Raw genomic sequence first — 17100 nt, forward strand, 5'->3', positions numbered from 1 at the left:
GTACTGCTGCCAGAAAACAACAAGTTCCAGAACATAATAAAGTGGCCCCTTCATTCGGTATACCTGTACACCTCGATAATGCAGATATCTAATCAGCCAATCATGTGGCAGGAATTCAAATCATAAAAGCATGCAGACATTGTCAAGAGGTTTAGTTGTTGTTCAGATCAGACACCAGAATGGGGGAAGAAATGTGATCTAAGTGACTTTGACCGTGGAATGATTGTTGGTGCCAGATGGGGTGGTTTGAGTATTTCTGAAACTGCTGATCTCCTGGGATCTTCACGCACAGCAATCTCTAGGGTTTACAGAGAATGGTGTGAGACACACAAAAAAAATCAAGTGAGTGGCAGTTCTGTGGTTGAAAACACCTTCTTAATGAGAGAGGTCAGAGGAGAATGGCCAGACTGATTCTAGCCGAAAGGAAGGTGACTGTAACGCAAATAACCACACGTTACAACAGTGGTGTGCAGAAGAGCATCTCTGAACACACAACGCGTTGAACCTTGTAGTGGATAGGCTACAGCAGTAGAACACGACAAGGTTCAGGTAGTGTCACTGAAAGTACGACACGATAACATACCTCATCTGATGAAAGCCAGGTGGTATTTTTGGATTCTCATGCATATTTCTTGGTGATAAACCTTAATTTTGAGCTATAGTAGAGGCATGCATCCCTACCTGTGATCTTGGATACGAAGGGACTTCCAGGAATGTGCTTGTCGTTATATTTAACCAGGATGTTGTAGTCTCCTGGCAACACGGGCAGGTAGGAGACGGTGCACGTCCCATCCTTGTTGTCCAGACAACTGATGTCAGCTTTCGATGGGCCCTCGATGGCCAGGGACAGGCCGCCTGGGGTTGGGGGGGGGGGAAGGCAGACACACAGCGGTTTAGCGACGAGTAGGACACGCACAGGGATGTGGGCAGATGTTTGATGAACGGGGAGGTGGGGGGACTCGGATCACGGCGCTTGGGGAGATCGAACGCGCTGTGAGGATTCACTAATGCGCAACTCCAGAGTCCTGGGTTCGATTCCAGCACATGCCAGTGCCTGTCAGCGCCTGCGCGCCCATCAGTGTCCGTGTGCCTGGCGTTCTGTCTGCGTGTGTGTCGGTCTGTCCATTTACATGCGTGTTCCTGTCTGTTCGTCTGTCTGCGTGCCCGCCCGCATCTCTGTGTCTCTCCGTGTCCATCTGCTCGTCTGGCTGTGCAAAGAGATTGTCTGTTCTCCCCATGAGCCGTTGATTTACCTCCAGGTTCTTTGGACCCCTCCCAAATTGTATGGGGGGGTGACTGTCAGCAAGGGACAAGAGGTTCAAGGGGGAGCGGCTGGGTGCGTGAACAAGAGAACAAGCTGTAAGGGAAACGGAAAAGGGAAGACGAGCGCCGATGGGCCAAATGGCCACCATCAATACAGCTGCAACAAACAAACTTTAATCCTCAAACTCCCCGACGGGGCCGCGAATCGTCCAAAATGCCATTTCTCCGCGACTTGTACCGGGTGGCCGAGACCCGCCGGTACACCGGGACAAGGTGTGGGTCGCCGGGTCACGGGAGGCTGAGGCTCACCCTCTCCGGCGTCCTTGGTATCGACGGTGAAGACGGCGGGCTTGTTGACCACGCCGTGGATCAGACCGGGTCCGTAGGCGTTGACGTGGCCGCTGTTGACAAAGTCCACGTAGAACTGGAGGGGGCTCCCTGATCCGCGGGCGGTGGGGGGAGAGACGGAGAGAGAAGGCAGAGCAAAGGGTTAAACGTCCGTAAGTTCGACTGCCCAGGAGGTGGGTGGTAAAAATCAACAGAGAACCCCTGTCCTTTGAACCCTCTGTCCTGAAGCACCACCTTGCCCTGTGTCAAGCCTCTGCAGGCCTGCTCCAAGCCACCCCCTCCTTTGTCCCTGTCCCCATCCCAAACCCATACCACCCTGGTCCAAACCTTTCCTCTCCAACTCAACTACAAGTCTCTCCTGCACCTCTACAGCCCCGTTCTAAATAGAGCCCACTTCTGTCCCAGACACCCGAAACCTGTCCCAAATCTTCCAACCTATCCCAAAACCCTTATCTCTCTGGCCCAAACCTATCCTCTCCACCCTAAACACCACAAACCTGTTTCAAACCCCTACCAGCCCATTCAAAACTTATCCTCCATGTCCCAAAGACCCCAACCCTGCCCCCTGTCACAAACCCACCCCCTCCTCCATCCCAAACCCTTAATGCCCTGTTCCAAACATAGCCCGACCTCCCATCCTCCATCCCCCAGCCCTCTCCCTGCCCTTGTTCCAAATCCCATCACAGCCCTCCCCTCTGATGGGAATTCAGTCCGGCCTTCCCCTGTGGGGTGAGGGTGGGAGAGGAGGTGGAAATTCTCTGGCCCGGGACCCCAGCTCCTTCTCCCTCGCCCCTCCCTCCTCACCTGGGATGTGATTCCCATCGTACTTGATGCTCATCTCGTGGAGGCCGAGCTCGGTGGGGGCGAACTTGACCGTCACCGTCCCGTCCTTGTTGTCCGCGATGTAGGGTTTGGCCTTCTTCCCGGAGGGCATCAGGACTTCACCTGGTGGTGTGCAGCAGGGTTTAGGAAACCATTAGCCCTCCGGACACTAAACCCAGGCCCCATCCCCTACTCTTCCATCAGCACAGGCCCACTGGTGCTCAAGGGAGCCTCCTCCCGTCCCCGCCTAACCTTTCACGCCCCCTCCACAGAATCCTGGGTGTCAGCATCTCTGAAGATGCATCCTGGGGCAATTGCAAAGAAGGCACGTCGGCGGGCTACACTTCACTCAGACTTTGACGGGATTTGGTGTGTGAGGGGAGGAGGGAAAGATTTGTTTGGCAGATTGCCTCGCTTGCGACCGAGTCGGCGAAGATTGTGCCGGGGCGAGTCGCAAGTGTCGCCACTCTTCTGGCTCCTGCAGAACGTGGCCACGACTCACCAACCCTAACCCGAGCTCTTCGGACTGTGGGAGGAAAGCAGAGCATTGGGAGAAAACCCACACGGTCACAGGGAGAACATAACTCTTCAGAGACAGTGGCAGAAATTGAACCCCGATGTGATAACCACTAGATTTCAATGAGAAGCCCCCTCCCTCGGTCTTCTGAACTCCTGTCAGTACAGGCCCAGAGACAGCAAAGGCTTTGCTGGCCACCCCCACAACCAAGAACTTGTAGAGTAGAGAGAGAGAGAGAGAGAGAGTCCACGGGCCCCCGAGTGGCCTCCTCTTGTGCCCAGAAGCACCCACCCCACCCCACAGAGGGTGTACGGATGATCCCACCCCTCCAGCTTACCTGTAATCTCCCCTTTCTTGATGGTGAAGGGGATGACCAAGTCGAAGGGCCGGAGCGCTGTGGAGTCCATGCCGTTGACCCCCACCGGACGATCAGGAGCCTGGACGAGGGACGAGCGAGGCGAGGTCAGCACGAGGGGCTGGGGTCCGGTCCACCACACACCCCACCCCCGACCATGGTCCAGTCGACGGGACCCCACGCGCCCCGGGAGGGAGACAGCCGTCACAGAGACAGGGAGGGACACAGAGACGGGGGGGTGACAGAGACGGTGGGGGTAACAGAGACGGTGGGGGTGACAGAGACGGTGGGGGTGACAGAGACAGGGGGGGACAGAGATGGGGGGTACAGAGATGCTGGGGGGTACAGAGATGGGGGGTACAGAGATGCTGGAGGGTGACAGAGATGGGGGGGTACAGAGATGCTGGGGGGTGACAGAGATGGGGGGTACAGGGGGGGTGACAGAGACGGGGGGTGACAGAGATGGGGGGGTGACAGAGACGGGGGGGTGACAGAGACGGGGGGTGACAGAGACGGGGGGTGACAGAGATGGGGGGTGACAGAGATGGGGGGTACAGAGATGCTGGGGGGTGACAGAGAGATGAATGGTGGGAAAGAGTTTACACCACTCAGCCTCTGAACACCTCACCCACATCGACAGTAGAAGACGAGGCCAGGACAGTTCAATTGCCGGGGTCGCTGGGACGGGGTGCGATCCATCAAGGAGATGAACGAGAAAGATGGCGGGAGGAGGGTGTGGGAATGGACCGAGTGGGGAAACGGGCTGAGGAGGGGGCTGTAAATGGGTGGGGAGGTAGTTGGAACAGGCTGCAGGGTAGGGGCTGTAAAGGTGTGGGGGAGGTGTGGAACGGACTGCAGTGTTGTGGGGGGGTGATATTCTTACCCAGCCGTAGTTGGGTGCTGCTCGTTGCTGACTGATCTGCTGTGGGCTGATCTCGTCTCCCTCCGTCGCCTTTGGGGAGAAAGTGGTTGTTATCAGGACCCAACAGACACCCTATTCCAACCTCTCTGTCACCGCACCGACCCACCAACTCTGGGACTTCCACCCTCACTCCCAAAGACACGTACAACCACGTCCCCCAATGCTGCACTGACCCCAGCAAACCTTCCATTTTAAATCCCTCCTGCTGTCCTGGGACATCCCATCCCACACCTCCTCACTGCATCCCCAGACCTGAGCCCTCTTCCCCCTGGCTCCATGTCCCAAATCCCCCCCGGAGCCCCGTCTCGAATGTCCCTGTCCCACACTGCCCCACACCCTCCTTGCCCACCTTCCCAATGGGCCGAATGGCCTGATTCTGTTCCTGTGTCTTTCCGTCTGCCCCGGCGTCGGCCCCTCTCCCCCACCCACTGGCCCCTCACTAACTCACCGTGACCTGGAAGGGGCTGTTGGGGACGTGCTCGCCCCCGAAGCGGACGCAGATGACGTATTTGCCCGGCTGGGGGGCAGTGTAGAAGATGTCAAAGGTGCCGTCCTCATTCTCCACCACGTCCACGTCAACCTCGGAGCCGTCGGGCGTGCACACCGTGCAAGTCACCTTGCCCTTCCCTGCTGCCTTGGCGTCCACGGTGATCACCGTCTCCTCGCCGATCTGGATGGTGGGGCCAATCCCAGCACCTGGGGCGGGACGGGGACGGGGTAACGGGAGGTGGGAGGAGGACAGAGAGTCCCAACGAACCACAGGTAGAGGAGAAAGGAAGGGGTGTGGTGATGAGAGAGAGAGAGAGACAGAGGGAGGGAGAGAGAGAGACACACACACACACACACACAGATGGAAAAAGAAAGAGAGATGTACACAGTGGCAGAGAGAGAGGGAGATACACACAGCGGAAGAGGGAGGGGGAGACACATACATCCACACATACACACACACAGAGCAGAGTGGGACGGGGCAGGGAGAGAGAACAATCACTTAAAATGCTGTCGGCTTGCCAGGCCGAGAGGAGGAAGGTGAAGAAACCAGAGCAGCAGAAGGCTTCTCCACCCCCCACCCCTCCCCACCCCAATCCCACAGACAGAAACCCCCTCCCCATCACCCTAACCCCAACCCTAGCCTCCTCTTCCCTCAAACCCTTCCTGTGCTCCCGAGCCAAAGAGCTCCAACCAAAGAGGTGCTCGCCCGTTCCAAAATAAAAACAGTGGGAAAATGGGAGGGGCTGGGATTCGCCTCCCCCCACCCTTCTCCAAGGGGTAAGGTTGCCCCCACCGGAGTAAAACGCCCATCCTGTATCCCCTGACTCCCAATGAACCCACCCACCCAAACCACACAAGGCCCACAGGTTAACTCCCATCCCTCCCTCTCAACCCCCGCCCCACATCCTGCTCCCAAGGCCCCACCCACACAAAATGTGCCCCAACCCCACACACACACACACACACACACACACATAATTAAGACCTCATTTCCACGACACCGCCAATCTCAGAAGGTCAAAGGGGCATCTTGTCCAATTGGGGAGGAGCACATAGCCTGCTCCCGCCTCCCCTCCCTTCCCATTGGTCCACTCGCCCGGCAGATATTGGGTCACATCTCCCCATTACCAAGATGGCATGTCCATGAGAAGGGTCAGGGCATTCACGTTTGATTCCATCACCCCACCAGTCAGCTACATAAGACACTGGAGCAAGAATTAGGCCATTCAGTCCAACAAGTCTGCTTGGCCATTCCATCAAGGCTGATTTACTATCCCTCTCAACCCTTCTGTCTTCTCTCCGTAACTTTTGACACCCTGACTAATCAAGAACCTATTGACCTCCGCTTTAAATATAACCAGTCACTTGGCCTCCACAGCCGACTGTGGCAACAAATTCCACAGATTCATCGCCCTCTGGCTTAAGAAATTCCTCCTCATTTCTGTTCTTCTATTCCGAGGCCGTGCCCTCCAATCCTAGACTCCCCCCACCATAGGAAACATCCTCTCCATGTCCACTCTATCTCGGCCTTTCAGTATTCGATCGGTTTTAATGAGATTCCAACCCCCTCCCCCACGTCCCCGTTCTCGTTAACTCCAAGGAGTTCAGGCCCAGGGCCATCAAACGCTGCTCAAACATCCCCTCAACGCACCCGCTCTCCTCGAGATGGATTGGCCGAAGAGGGAGAACCCACTCTCTCCCCTTATGCTCAAGAGAGCCACTTGCCTCCCGCACCCTCCCCGCCCCGAGATCAGTGGCACTGGTGTCTGTTGGGGCAGCCAACGAATCAGGCAAAGCAGAGGACAGGGAGCCCACCGGTCACAGCATGCTGTGGTGTGACGTGGGCGGCCTGCGTCAAGCGGAGAAGCCGGCAGCCATTAGAGGCAGGAGCAGAGGGAGAGGAAAGGATCAGGGGAGAGACAGAGGGAGAGAGAGGGAGAGACAGGAATAGACCTCACCCCAAAACACCACTGAGAGAAAAAGAGGTCAAGAGGCTTTTGAGTGGGGAGACCGTAAATAATGGCCAAGAAGCCAGGACCCAGCTGGACCCTACCCCCAGTGAGGCCCCTTGGGCTGTGAGAGTTTGCTCTGCACTGGGGGCTCGGGGAAGAGTGAGGATAAACCTGTTCCAGTTCTCCCCACCGCAGTTCTAGGTGGTGGGAGAAGTTTTATTGGGGTCACAGAGGCCATTAGGTTTTGGAAGGCATTTTCTAGCCAGGAAATGAACAGAACAGTGGTGTGCCGGGGAGGGGTCTCTGACCACAAGACGTACGCGCGCGCTGACCGTCCGTGCGCACGGGGCGGCCGCCCGGATGCCATGACTGCAGAACACATGCACACACTCCAGACATGTTAGAGGGACGAGGGTGGGGTTCAGGGTGGTGAGGGAGGGGGAGACGTTGGGCCCGGGAGGGGCGGCTAATATGTTCCAACATGCGAACCCCACTGCCCCCTCCCCGCTCATCCCTCTGCAACAACCCTACCGGATGTGTGAGGGTGGGGGAGTTGGGAGGGAAGAGTGCTGAAGATGGGGCTAGCCTGAGGGAAGAGAGAGGGAGGGAGAGAGGGGGAGAGAAAGAGGTGGGATGAAGGGGTGTGGGGGAGAGGGGGCAAAGGGGGCATAGAGGGGAGAGGGAGCAGAGGAGGGAGGGAGATGGGGAGGGAGGGGGAGGGGGAGAGGGGAGAGGGGAGACAGGGGGAGAGAAAGAGGTGGGATGAAGGGGTGTGGGGGAGAGGGGGCAAAGGGGGCATAGAGGGGAGGGAGCAGAGGAGGGGGAGAGAGGAGAGAGGGGGAAAGTGGGGAGAGAGGGGGGACAGAGGGGGACAGAGGGGAGGGGAAGATAGAGAGAGAGGTGGGATGAAGGGGTGTGGGGGAGAGAGGGGAGAGGGGGCAAATGGGGCATAGAGGGTGAGGGGGAGAGAGAGTGGGGAAGGGAGAGAGGGAGGGAGAGAGAGGGGGGAGAGAGAGGGGGGGAGAGAGAGGGGGGGAGAGAGAGGGGGGGAGAGAGAGGGGGGGAGAGAGAGGGGGGGAGAGAGAGGGGGGGAGAGAGAGGGGGGAGAGGGATGGGGAGAGGGATGGGGAGAGGGATGGGGAGAGGGGAAAGGGAGCGAGAGATATGGGATAGGAGTGTGAGAGAAAGGTGGGATAGAGAGAGGGGAGAGGGGAGAGAGAGTCGGGAGAGGGAGTGAGTGGAGGGAGAGTTAGGGAGGGCAGGGAGGTAAACACGTCCTCTCCTTGCCCCTCCCCACCAAGTCCTGACCAGCTGTCCCTCACCTCCATTTGCCTGCCCATCCACTGAAGCCAAGCTTTCCATGGGCAGCAGGCATCCTCGAGGGCTGTGAGCCCCACCACGGGAGCCCTTTTAAGCCTTAAAGCCACGGATGCAGCCCAACCGCCCACCCCGCAGATGTCAAATTTGCTGGGTGTGGTCGACCGAAAGAGTTAATGGACCATAGAGATCGGGGGAGGGGGAGGGGGCTGTGGTGCGAGAAACCAGCGTAAGCAGGGCAACGGCCGCTGGTTCCCCATCAAAGAAAGAATTAAATTTGAATGCTCCTTAGCATATGCTATAAACAGAATGGTGGGCTGCAAGGCAAAATGGTGTCAGTTTAGATTGCGATAATCAGTTGGAGATGCGCATGAATGCACATCCTTGAGATTTGATACTACTGAAGAACATTTTCCTCGTTAGAGACCCAATGTCTCTGTTTATAAGTTCCCAAGGCCACAAGAGGCAAGATAAAAATTAGCTTTGCTTATCAAATGTCTCTCAGAACTTTGAAACACACAGTGAAATGCCTCGTGTTTGTGTCAATGGCCAACAACAGCCCCGGGATCGTGTGGGGGGCTGGGGAGCAGCCCAGAAGTGTCGTCGTGCTTCTGCCGCTGACATAGCAGCCCCACAGCTCACCGAAACCTAACCCTTACCCCCTTCTCGGGAATGTGGGAGGAGGCTCTTGTGGGCCAAAGGGCCTGTACTGTCCTCGAGCATTCTTTGTTCAGATCTCTCATCACCTTCAACACTTGTATAGTGCCTCCTTCGTTTCCAGAGGAACAGGCACAAAACGCTGGGGGAGCTCAGCGGTCTGGGGACCCCTTGCTAATAGTATTGGTCCAGGGTGCAAAACAGGTTGGGAACCCCTCACCTACGGGGAGGAAGAAAAAGCTGACGTTTTGGGCCGAGACAATTGACCATGTTGGTTCATTATGAGCCATGTTGGCGCATGGCCAAGTGGTTTAGGCGTTGGTCTGGTAATCTGAAGGTCGCTAGTTCGAGCCTCCGCTGAGGCAGCGTGTTGTATCCTTGAGCAAGGCACTTAACCACACATTGCTCTGCGATGACACCGGTGCCAAGCTGTATGGGTCCTAATGCCCTTCCCTTGGACAACATCGGTGGCGTGGGGAGGGGAGACTTGCAGCATGGGCAACTGCTGGTCTTCCATACAACCTTGCCCAGGCCTGCGTCCTGGAAACCTTCCAAGGTGCAAATCCATGGTCTCACGACACTAATGGATGCCTATCATACATACGACATCATCATCAGGTACCATGATGTATGACATCATGATCAGGCGCCATGTCGTATGACATGGCAATCATGGTCTTTCCATGGCCATGATTGTTCTTGGCAAATTTTTTTTCTGCAGGAGTGGTTTGCCATTGCCTTCTTCCTCCGGGCAGTGCCCTTACAAGACGGGTGACCCCAGCTATTATCAACTCTCTTCAGAGATTGTCTGCCTGGCGTCAGTGGTCGCATAACCAGGACTTGTGATATGCCCATCTGCTCAAACGACCATTCACCACTTGCTCCCAAGGCTTCACGTGGCCCTGATCGGGGTTGGGGGGTGCTAAGCAGGTGCTACACTCTACCCAAGGGTGACCTGCAGGCTGGCGGGGAGGCGGGGGGGGGAAGGATCGCCTTACACCTCTTTTAGCCGAGACGCATGTCCACCCCCGCCACATCGTGAGTCCTGATGAAGAGATTCCGCCCCACCATCAAGACATCGCCAACCAGTTCCGACCTAACGTGCTCCGTGGTTGTTAAGGGAGGGGAGGGAGGTGGGGGGGGTGGGAGGAGCAGGGAGCAACAAGCATAAAACTAAAGACAAGGTGACACAGGCAAGCATCTTACCTAGGCCGTGACCTCCGATTGACACTGAGGTGAAAGGGCAGAGAGCAAGGAAAGTCAGGTGAGATTGTGCTCGGGAAAACATAATTTAAAAAAAAAATGAGCGTTGAAACCGATTGAAAATAAAATTGAAAAGTGTGCAGCTCTGGGTATAGAGGGTGTGTGTGCGCGTGGACAGGGGGTGTGCGTGACGTCGTAGCAGCTCGGCAAGTGAACGCTCCGCGCCACCCGTGCGCGCACCATTCCCCCCCACCCTGCCCCCTCACCTGTGACCGTGCACTTGCTGGCGTCGCCGGTGGGCAGGGCTCGGATGCGGTACGGGGAGTACGGGATCTCGTCGCCACCGTACTTGATGAGGATGGTGTAGCGACCGGCCATGGCCGGGATGTAGGAGACGGTGTAGGTGCCGTCGCCGTTGTCGCGGATGTTCGCCTTCCTGGGCTTCCCCTCGGGGTCCTGCCGGGGAAAATCGGAAGGTCGGGCGGGGCATTTTATTTTGAGATGGCGTTATCATTTCAGAGGATCTGTCCTGGGACCGTCACAAAGGCACGGCAGCATCAGTACTCTCTCAGAAGTTTGCAGAGGTCCAGCATGTCAGCTAAACTTTTGACGCACTTCTGCAGATGGGCAATGGAGAGTGTCCTGACTGGTCGAATCACAGCCTGGTATGGAAACACCAGAGCCCAGGAATGGGACGGTCTACAGAAAGTGCTGGATACAGCCCAGTCCGTCACAGGCAAAGCCCTCCCCACCATTGAGAACATCTACTAGCAGCTCTGCCACAAGAAAGCAGCGTCCATCATCACCACCCAGCCCATGCTGTCTTCTCACTGCTGCCATCAGGCAGGAGGTACAGGAGCCTCAGGTCCCTCACCACCAGGTTCAGGAACAGTTATTACCCCTCAACCATCAGGCTCCTGAACTGGCAGGGAGAACCTCACTCACCCCAACACTGAAGAGATTTTACAACCTAGAGACTCACTTTCAAGGACTCTACAACTCATGATCTCAGTGTTATTTTTTAGTTTTGCAACAATTGGTTATTTTAAGGATAGTTTTTTTTCATGAATTCTATTGTATTTCTTCATTTTCCTGTAAATCTCTGCAAGAAAATCGGGGAATATGGGTCCAAAATTCCTTGAAAGAGGCGTCACAAGCAGACTTGTTATTTTTTCATTATTAAGTGCAGTTCTGAACAGATCAGATGGTGCCAGATCAGAAATGCTGATCAAGACAACCAGCTCCCGGAGAGAACTCTGACAGGCCAGTCAGATGGTTCACTGCAGCTCAGCGATGGAAACAGGCACAAGGGTCATGAGCCCCTGTACCCCAGAAACACAGCTGAGCAGTGCAGCGGAGGTACGTGCGATGCATGACCTGATCTGAAAGCACCATGTTGACTCATAACAGATAGTGTTCACGGTGGAACAGCTTAGTCAAGGATGGGGAGATCAACACAGATGGACAAATTATACCTCCACTGCCAGATAGGCTGGTAAACAGGCTTTTGGCACATTTGTTAGGTTCTGTGTCATATGACATCATCACTATGTTCTGTGTCATATGACATCATCATTATGTGCCGTATCACATGTCGTGGGTGATCATGGTCTTTGACCATGATTATTCTTGGCAAATTTCTCTACAGAAGTGGTTTGCCATCGTCTTCTTCTGGGCAGCGTCTTTACAAGACAGGTGACCAACACCTCTAGGAGATCGTCTGCTGGATCGCATAACCAGGGCTTGTGACGTGAGACTGGGTGCGTCGGCCTTCATAAATCAAAGCATTGAGTACAGGAGCTTTGGGACGTTATGTTGAAGGTGTAGAAGATGTTGGGGAGGCCGAATTTGGAGGATCCGGTGCAGTGCTGGTAACCCTGCTAAAATATCGAAAGACACAGCTGAATGTGTCAACAACCAGCACGGTGTGGGGGATACATGGGGGGCAGCCCGCTCTTGTAGCTGACCTTCCAGTGCAAAAGTATCATACCCACAACTTACTAAGCCTAACCCAGACGCCTGTGGAATGTGGGAGGAAACCGGAGCACCCGGAGGAAACCCACGCGCTCTCGAGGAGATCGACGCATTACCTCTTTAACGAGGACGTTGGGTTGAACTCTGGACTCTGACCCCCCCCCAGCCCCCGCGAGCTGCTAACTCTGGCTCCGAAGCTCTTCTGGCCCGCCTTTGAGGGGTAGGGACAGCCCCGGGATCTTGCTGTGCCACCGCGCCCACCCTCCCGTCACACAGAGAAGAGGAGGCTCACGGTGATCTGGACCGTCAGTAGGCCCTCGCCTGCATCCTTGGCGTCGATGGTGAACTCCACGGGCAGGCTGGCAGGCACGCCGGTCGTGTTGAGGCCCGGTCCGCTGGCCCTGACCTTGCTGGCATCGTGGGTGGGTAGAACCTTCACCTTGTAGGGGCTGGAGTGGGGGGTATGAAGTGGTGAGGGTGGGGGGGGTGAGTGGGTGAAGGAAAAGAGTTCATCAGGCCTTGTCAAGACTGGCCCAGCTCAGGCCCTCGGCCCCCAAGGCCCCGAGCAAATCCCTGTTCATCAAGCACAGACCCTTCTGTCCATTTTACCCTGAGCCCTGATCACTCGTCAAGCCCTCTCCCCCGATCTCTCTGCTCCCTCATCCCCCACCCCACCTCCCACAGCCCCAATCCCCAGTTCCCCTCCCTCAGCCCACCCATCCCAATCCTCCAGTCCCTCTTCTTGAATCAACAATTCCCTCCAGTGCCCCTCCCTCAATCAATAATTCCCTCGACCCCCTCCCTCAATGAATAATTCCCTCCAGTCCCATCCCTCAATCAACAATTCCCACCCTTCAATCTCAACCCTCAATCCCCAATCCCTTCCCTCCCCCAATACTCATCCCAAATCCCTTCTCCCTCGATCCTCATCCTCACCGGTCTCTAAGACCCACCCTCTTCATCCTCCTCCCGTGCTCCCTGCCTTCCCCCATTCCTCAGCACTAGCATCTTCCTTCCCTTTGCCTGATACCCTAAAGAGAGCAAACCCCAGGTTGGCCTCCTCTCCAACACCCCCCTCTCCATCCCAGCCCATCCCCAGTTCCCCATGGATCACCGTCCCGGTCCCGCCAGTTGGCAATAGGACATCCACCCACCTCCGTGGGATCTCCTGATCACCGTACTGGACGCCAATGGTGTAGGGGCCTTCGCAGGTGGGGACGTAGTTGACCGTCTTGGTCCTGTTGGGATTGTCCACGATCTGCACTGGTTCCACCACCCCTGGGGAAGAGGGGAGAGAGAGAGAGAGTGTAAAAACGGAAATTGATTGGTTGCAGGGATGCTTTGGTAGAGATACTGGGGGATTTTGGGGTCCATGCCCATGGACTTTTCTTAGTCAGAGTGTCAAAGGTCACAGGGAGAAGGCAGGAGAATGAAAAGATAGGATTAGAAAGTTTGCAGATGTCATGAAGGTTGGTGGTGTTGTGGATAGTGTAGAAGATTGTCGAGGTTACAACGGGACACAGCCAAGATGGGGAGCTGGGCTAAGAAGTGGCAGATGGAGTTTAACCCAGGTAAAGTGTGAAGCAATTCACCTTGGAAGGTCAAATACGGCAGGATGCTTAGCAGTGTGGAGGAACTGAGGGATCTCGGGGTCCATGTCCTCAGATCCCTCAAGGCTGCCGCGCAAGAGGGCATATGACTTGTTGGTCTTCATTAGTCAAGGATTGAGTCCAAGAGCCGCGAGGTAATGTTGCAGCTCTATTAAAACATGGTTAGACCACACTTGGAGAATTGTGTTCACTTCTGGTCGCCTTATTATAGGAAGGATGAGGAAGTTTTAGAGAGGGTGCAGAGGAGATTTACCAGGATGCAGCCTGGAATAGAAAGCATGTCTTAAGAGGATATTAATGAATATATAATGGATATTAATTAGTGAATATAATGAATATAAGAGGATATTGAATGAGCTGGGGATTTTCTCTTTGGCGTGAAGGAGGGTGAGAAGTGACTTGATAGAGGTGTACAAGATGATAAGAGGAACAGAATGAGTGGACAGCCAGAGACTTTTTCCCAGCATGGGAATGACAACTACGAGAGGGGACAATTTTGAAGTGATTGGAGGAAAGTATAGGAGGGATGTCAGAGGTATCTTATTTACACCGAGGGTGGTGGGCGTGTGGAAAGTGCAGCCGGGGGTGGTGGTACTTTAGCGAAATTTAAGAGACTCTTAGATAGTCACATGGATGATAGAAGAATGGAGGGATATGTAAGGGGGGGGAAGGGTTGGATTGATCTTCAACTAGGTTAAGGGTCAGCACAGCATTGCGGGCCGAAGGGCTTGAATGTTCTAGGCTCTATATGTCAGTGATTATACACCGGATTTTGATTTTGAAATAAAGAAGAGAGCTCGCCAGGACTAAACAAACGAGCAAGACTGAAGCTGGCAAACCTTTAGGCCCAAGCACGCTGACGTTGAGAGGGGCCACTCCTGCCTTGCTCGTGTCAACGGTGAAGGATTGTGGGACGTTGGCTCGGACGTTGTTTCCTAGGCCCTGCCCCGAGCACTTGACCTTGGTGGCGTCGACGGTGTCTCCGACCGGAACCTTGAATGGACTTCCTGTGTGCGAGGAGGAGAGAGGGAGGTGGGGAGACAGGAAGAGAGGTCAGGCAGCGGTAAATCGTCCTGCAGTCTTCTTTTCTCCGTCAATTCAGAGATACGGCATGGCCAACGAGTGCCCGCCGCCCAATTATGCCCGCATGACCAATTAACCTACTAATCCGCTCAGCGCGGGGGAAACCAGAGCACCCGGAGGAAACCCACACGGCCACGCGGACAAGGTACAAACTCCTCACAGGCACCGGTGGGAATGGAAACGCAGTCGCTGGCGCTGTCAGAGCGTTGCGCTGACCATGCTGCGCCAGGAGATACGGCGAGGATGTCCGCCCATCACCACCCGGCTCGCTCTCCCGTGGCCTCACCGGGTATCTGCTGGCCTCCGTAGGTGATGATGACGTCGTAGGTCCCCGGCTCATACGGCGTGTATTCCACAGAGCAGCTGCCATCTTTGTTGTCCTTGCAGGTGATCTTGGCCTCGGACGGGCCTTCGACAGCGAGGCCCAGGCCACCGGTCCCTGCGTTCCTGCGACTCGGAGCGGGGAGAGGAGGGGGGGAGAAAAATGGTTTGAGATTAAACCAGGGAGAGGAGACGTGGCAACACTTGCGGGCATGATCCTCGCTAATTTGATTTGATGCAAACGACATATTTCATTGCATGTTTAGCTATACATGTGACAAATAAAACTAAATTTTTTTTTTAAAAAAGATGTTTCCTATAGCGAGACATCGAAGGATGCCCATTTAGAACGGAGATGAGGAGGAAATTCTTTAGCCAGAGGGTGGTGAATGTGTAGAATTCATTTCCAGAGACGGCTGTGGAGGCCAAATCGTTGGGATTTTCTAAAATGAATGTTGATAGGTCTTGATTTAGTGATGATGTCAAAGGTTACAAGGAGAAGGCAGGAAAATAGGGTTGAGGGACATAATAAATCAGCCACAATGGAATAGTGGAGCAGACTCGACGGGCTGAATGGACTAATTCTGTTCCTATGCCTCATGGTACTTTGGGGACAACCTCGACATGTTGGCAGGCACTGCTGACAACTTCATGGTGGGACAGGCAAATGCGAAGCACTCTAATCTGACCCCACATCCCACGATGAGTGGAGGGGAGGGCGCGATCGGCAACCCCTTGGCCACCCCAAGTCTCACCTGGTCTCCACGGTGAACTTGTTGGGCTTGTTGGTGATTCCACCATCCAGGCCTGGTCCATAGGCCCGCACCCTGCCGGCGTCACAGCCTTCCTTCACGGGCACCTTGAACGGGCTCTTGGGAACGGGAGAGTCGTCATAGGAAACGTCGATGGAGTGTACACCTGGTGGTGGGGGTGGGGAAGGGATGGCAAGGAGAAACGGGGAGACAAGATCATTAACATCACCTTGAGGCTGTAAAAACCCAGGCCTCAGGTCTGGGTGTGTCTGCACCCGTGATGCCCCCTGCCCCTAGCACCCTCCCCTCTCTGCCACCTGTCCCACACCCCTCCCGTGGTGCTCCACCCTCGCCATTCCCAACATCCCTTGCTCCCGCCGGATTTACAAACTCGCTACCCGCTCCACGTTGATGAGCCTAAGACTTTTGCAAAGTATTCTGGGAATTAAAATGGCTGCCACATCGCTGTCCGAAGTATGATCTCCTCCCCCACCAAATCTTGAGGCTATTTCATCTGGTTCCATTCTCATCTTCAACCCCTCCCCTCACCACCCACACCCGGTACACCAGCCCCTCAGCTTCTCACCTTCCTCAAACGGAGTGTATTCAACTTTGTAGGTACCGTCACCCTTGTCCTGAATCACAGTGTCGGTGTGGGAACCCGAGGGGTTGGTGATGCGGGCTTGGACGTGCTTGCCCCCGGTGCTGGTCAGCTTCCGGGCGTCCACCTCGAATTCCGTCGTTGCCTCCCGGTACACTCCTGGGAGGGTGGGAAGAGTTTGGGGAGAGAAGAGAGACCGGGCGTCAGCACGAGGTACCCCATATCCGTCCGTGAGAGAACCTGACCCCTGACCTCAGCTCCCACGCTCTGCGCGGGGGCGACAGTGCGGGCCACTGTACGGCCAAGACCCTCACGCACCGATGGGCAGTTGTGGGGATGAGGAGGGGAGGGGGGACGGGGGGTTCTGGCAAGAGGAAGGGGGAGAGAGTCAGGAGGGAAGGGGGGCAGGTGCAAGGCCACCTCAGAAGGTAGGGTATAGGGAAGAGGAGGAGGGTGATGGAGGGGAAAGGGAAAGGGTTGAGGGACGGGAGGGCATGTTGGCTAGGATGCTGGAGATGAAGGGAAGGGGCTGGGTGCAGAGGTAGGGCAGAAAGAATCCCAAGGTGGATGGGAGTGAGGAGAAGCAGGACCCGAGGGGACGGGTGGTGGGAATGGGAAGGGGGGCAAGTGGGGGCCGCGTAGGCTGCCGGAAGTCTGAGGAACCGCTGTCCCGGCCAAACAATGACCTCGGGACCCTGGGGTACAGGTGGTGGGTAGAGAGGGGTGAAAATGAAACAGGGTGTGAGGAAGACGTTGGGAGAGGTGTACCATTCCCAAACTGCCCCCCTCCATCCCGACGAGGAGTGAGACACCCTAGGCCTGTTCCACGCTGGACGGATGCAGGAGGGAGACAGAACCCCTTCCAGAAAGTTGGATAGAGACACCACATCGCCCCCACCCAAATCGGCACA

At 55.7% G+C, this 17100-nt stretch overlaps 1 protein-coding gene across 2 annotated transcripts in view; it reads right to left on the reverse strand.

The window, feature by feature from the left end:
* The window catches only part of LOC134338941 (filamin-A-like), a 107226-nt gene that overhangs the window by 17180 nt on the left and 72946 nt on the right, over positions 1-17100 (reverse strand). Inside the window, exons 23-36 of one of the 2 annotated variants that reach the window (XM_063035151.1) lie at positions 16175-16348; positions 15592-15754; positions 14802-14962; positions 14272-14439; positions 12977-13100; positions 12115-12271; positions 10115-10304; positions 9852-9875; positions 4676-4923; positions 4189-4257; positions 3288-3387; positions 2416-2556; positions 1573-1701; positions 682-855 (exon numbers count right to left, since the gene is read on the reverse strand). In XM_063035151.1, coding sequence (XP_062891221.1) covers positions 682-855; positions 1573-1701; positions 2416-2556; positions 3288-3387; positions 4189-4257; positions 4676-4923; positions 9852-9875; positions 10115-10304; positions 12115-12271; positions 12977-13100; positions 14272-14439; positions 14802-14962; positions 15592-15754; positions 16175-16348 — 2022 coding nt within the window. The remainder of the gene's footprint in view (positions 1-681; positions 856-1572; positions 1702-2415; positions 2557-3287; positions 3388-4188; positions 4258-4675; positions 4924-9851; positions 9876-10114; positions 10305-12114; positions 12272-12976; positions 13101-14271; positions 14440-14801; positions 14963-15591; positions 15755-16174; positions 16349-17100) is intronic. The other variant, XM_063035153.1, reaches the window with a different exon arrangement.

Source organism: Mobula hypostoma, chromosome 28 (assembly GCF_963921235.1).
Source record: "Mobula hypostoma chromosome 28, sMobHyp1.1, whole genome shotgun sequence".
Classification (NCBI taxonomy): Eukaryota; Metazoa; Chordata; class Chondrichthyes; order Myliobatiformes; family Myliobatidae; genus Mobula; species Mobula hypostoma.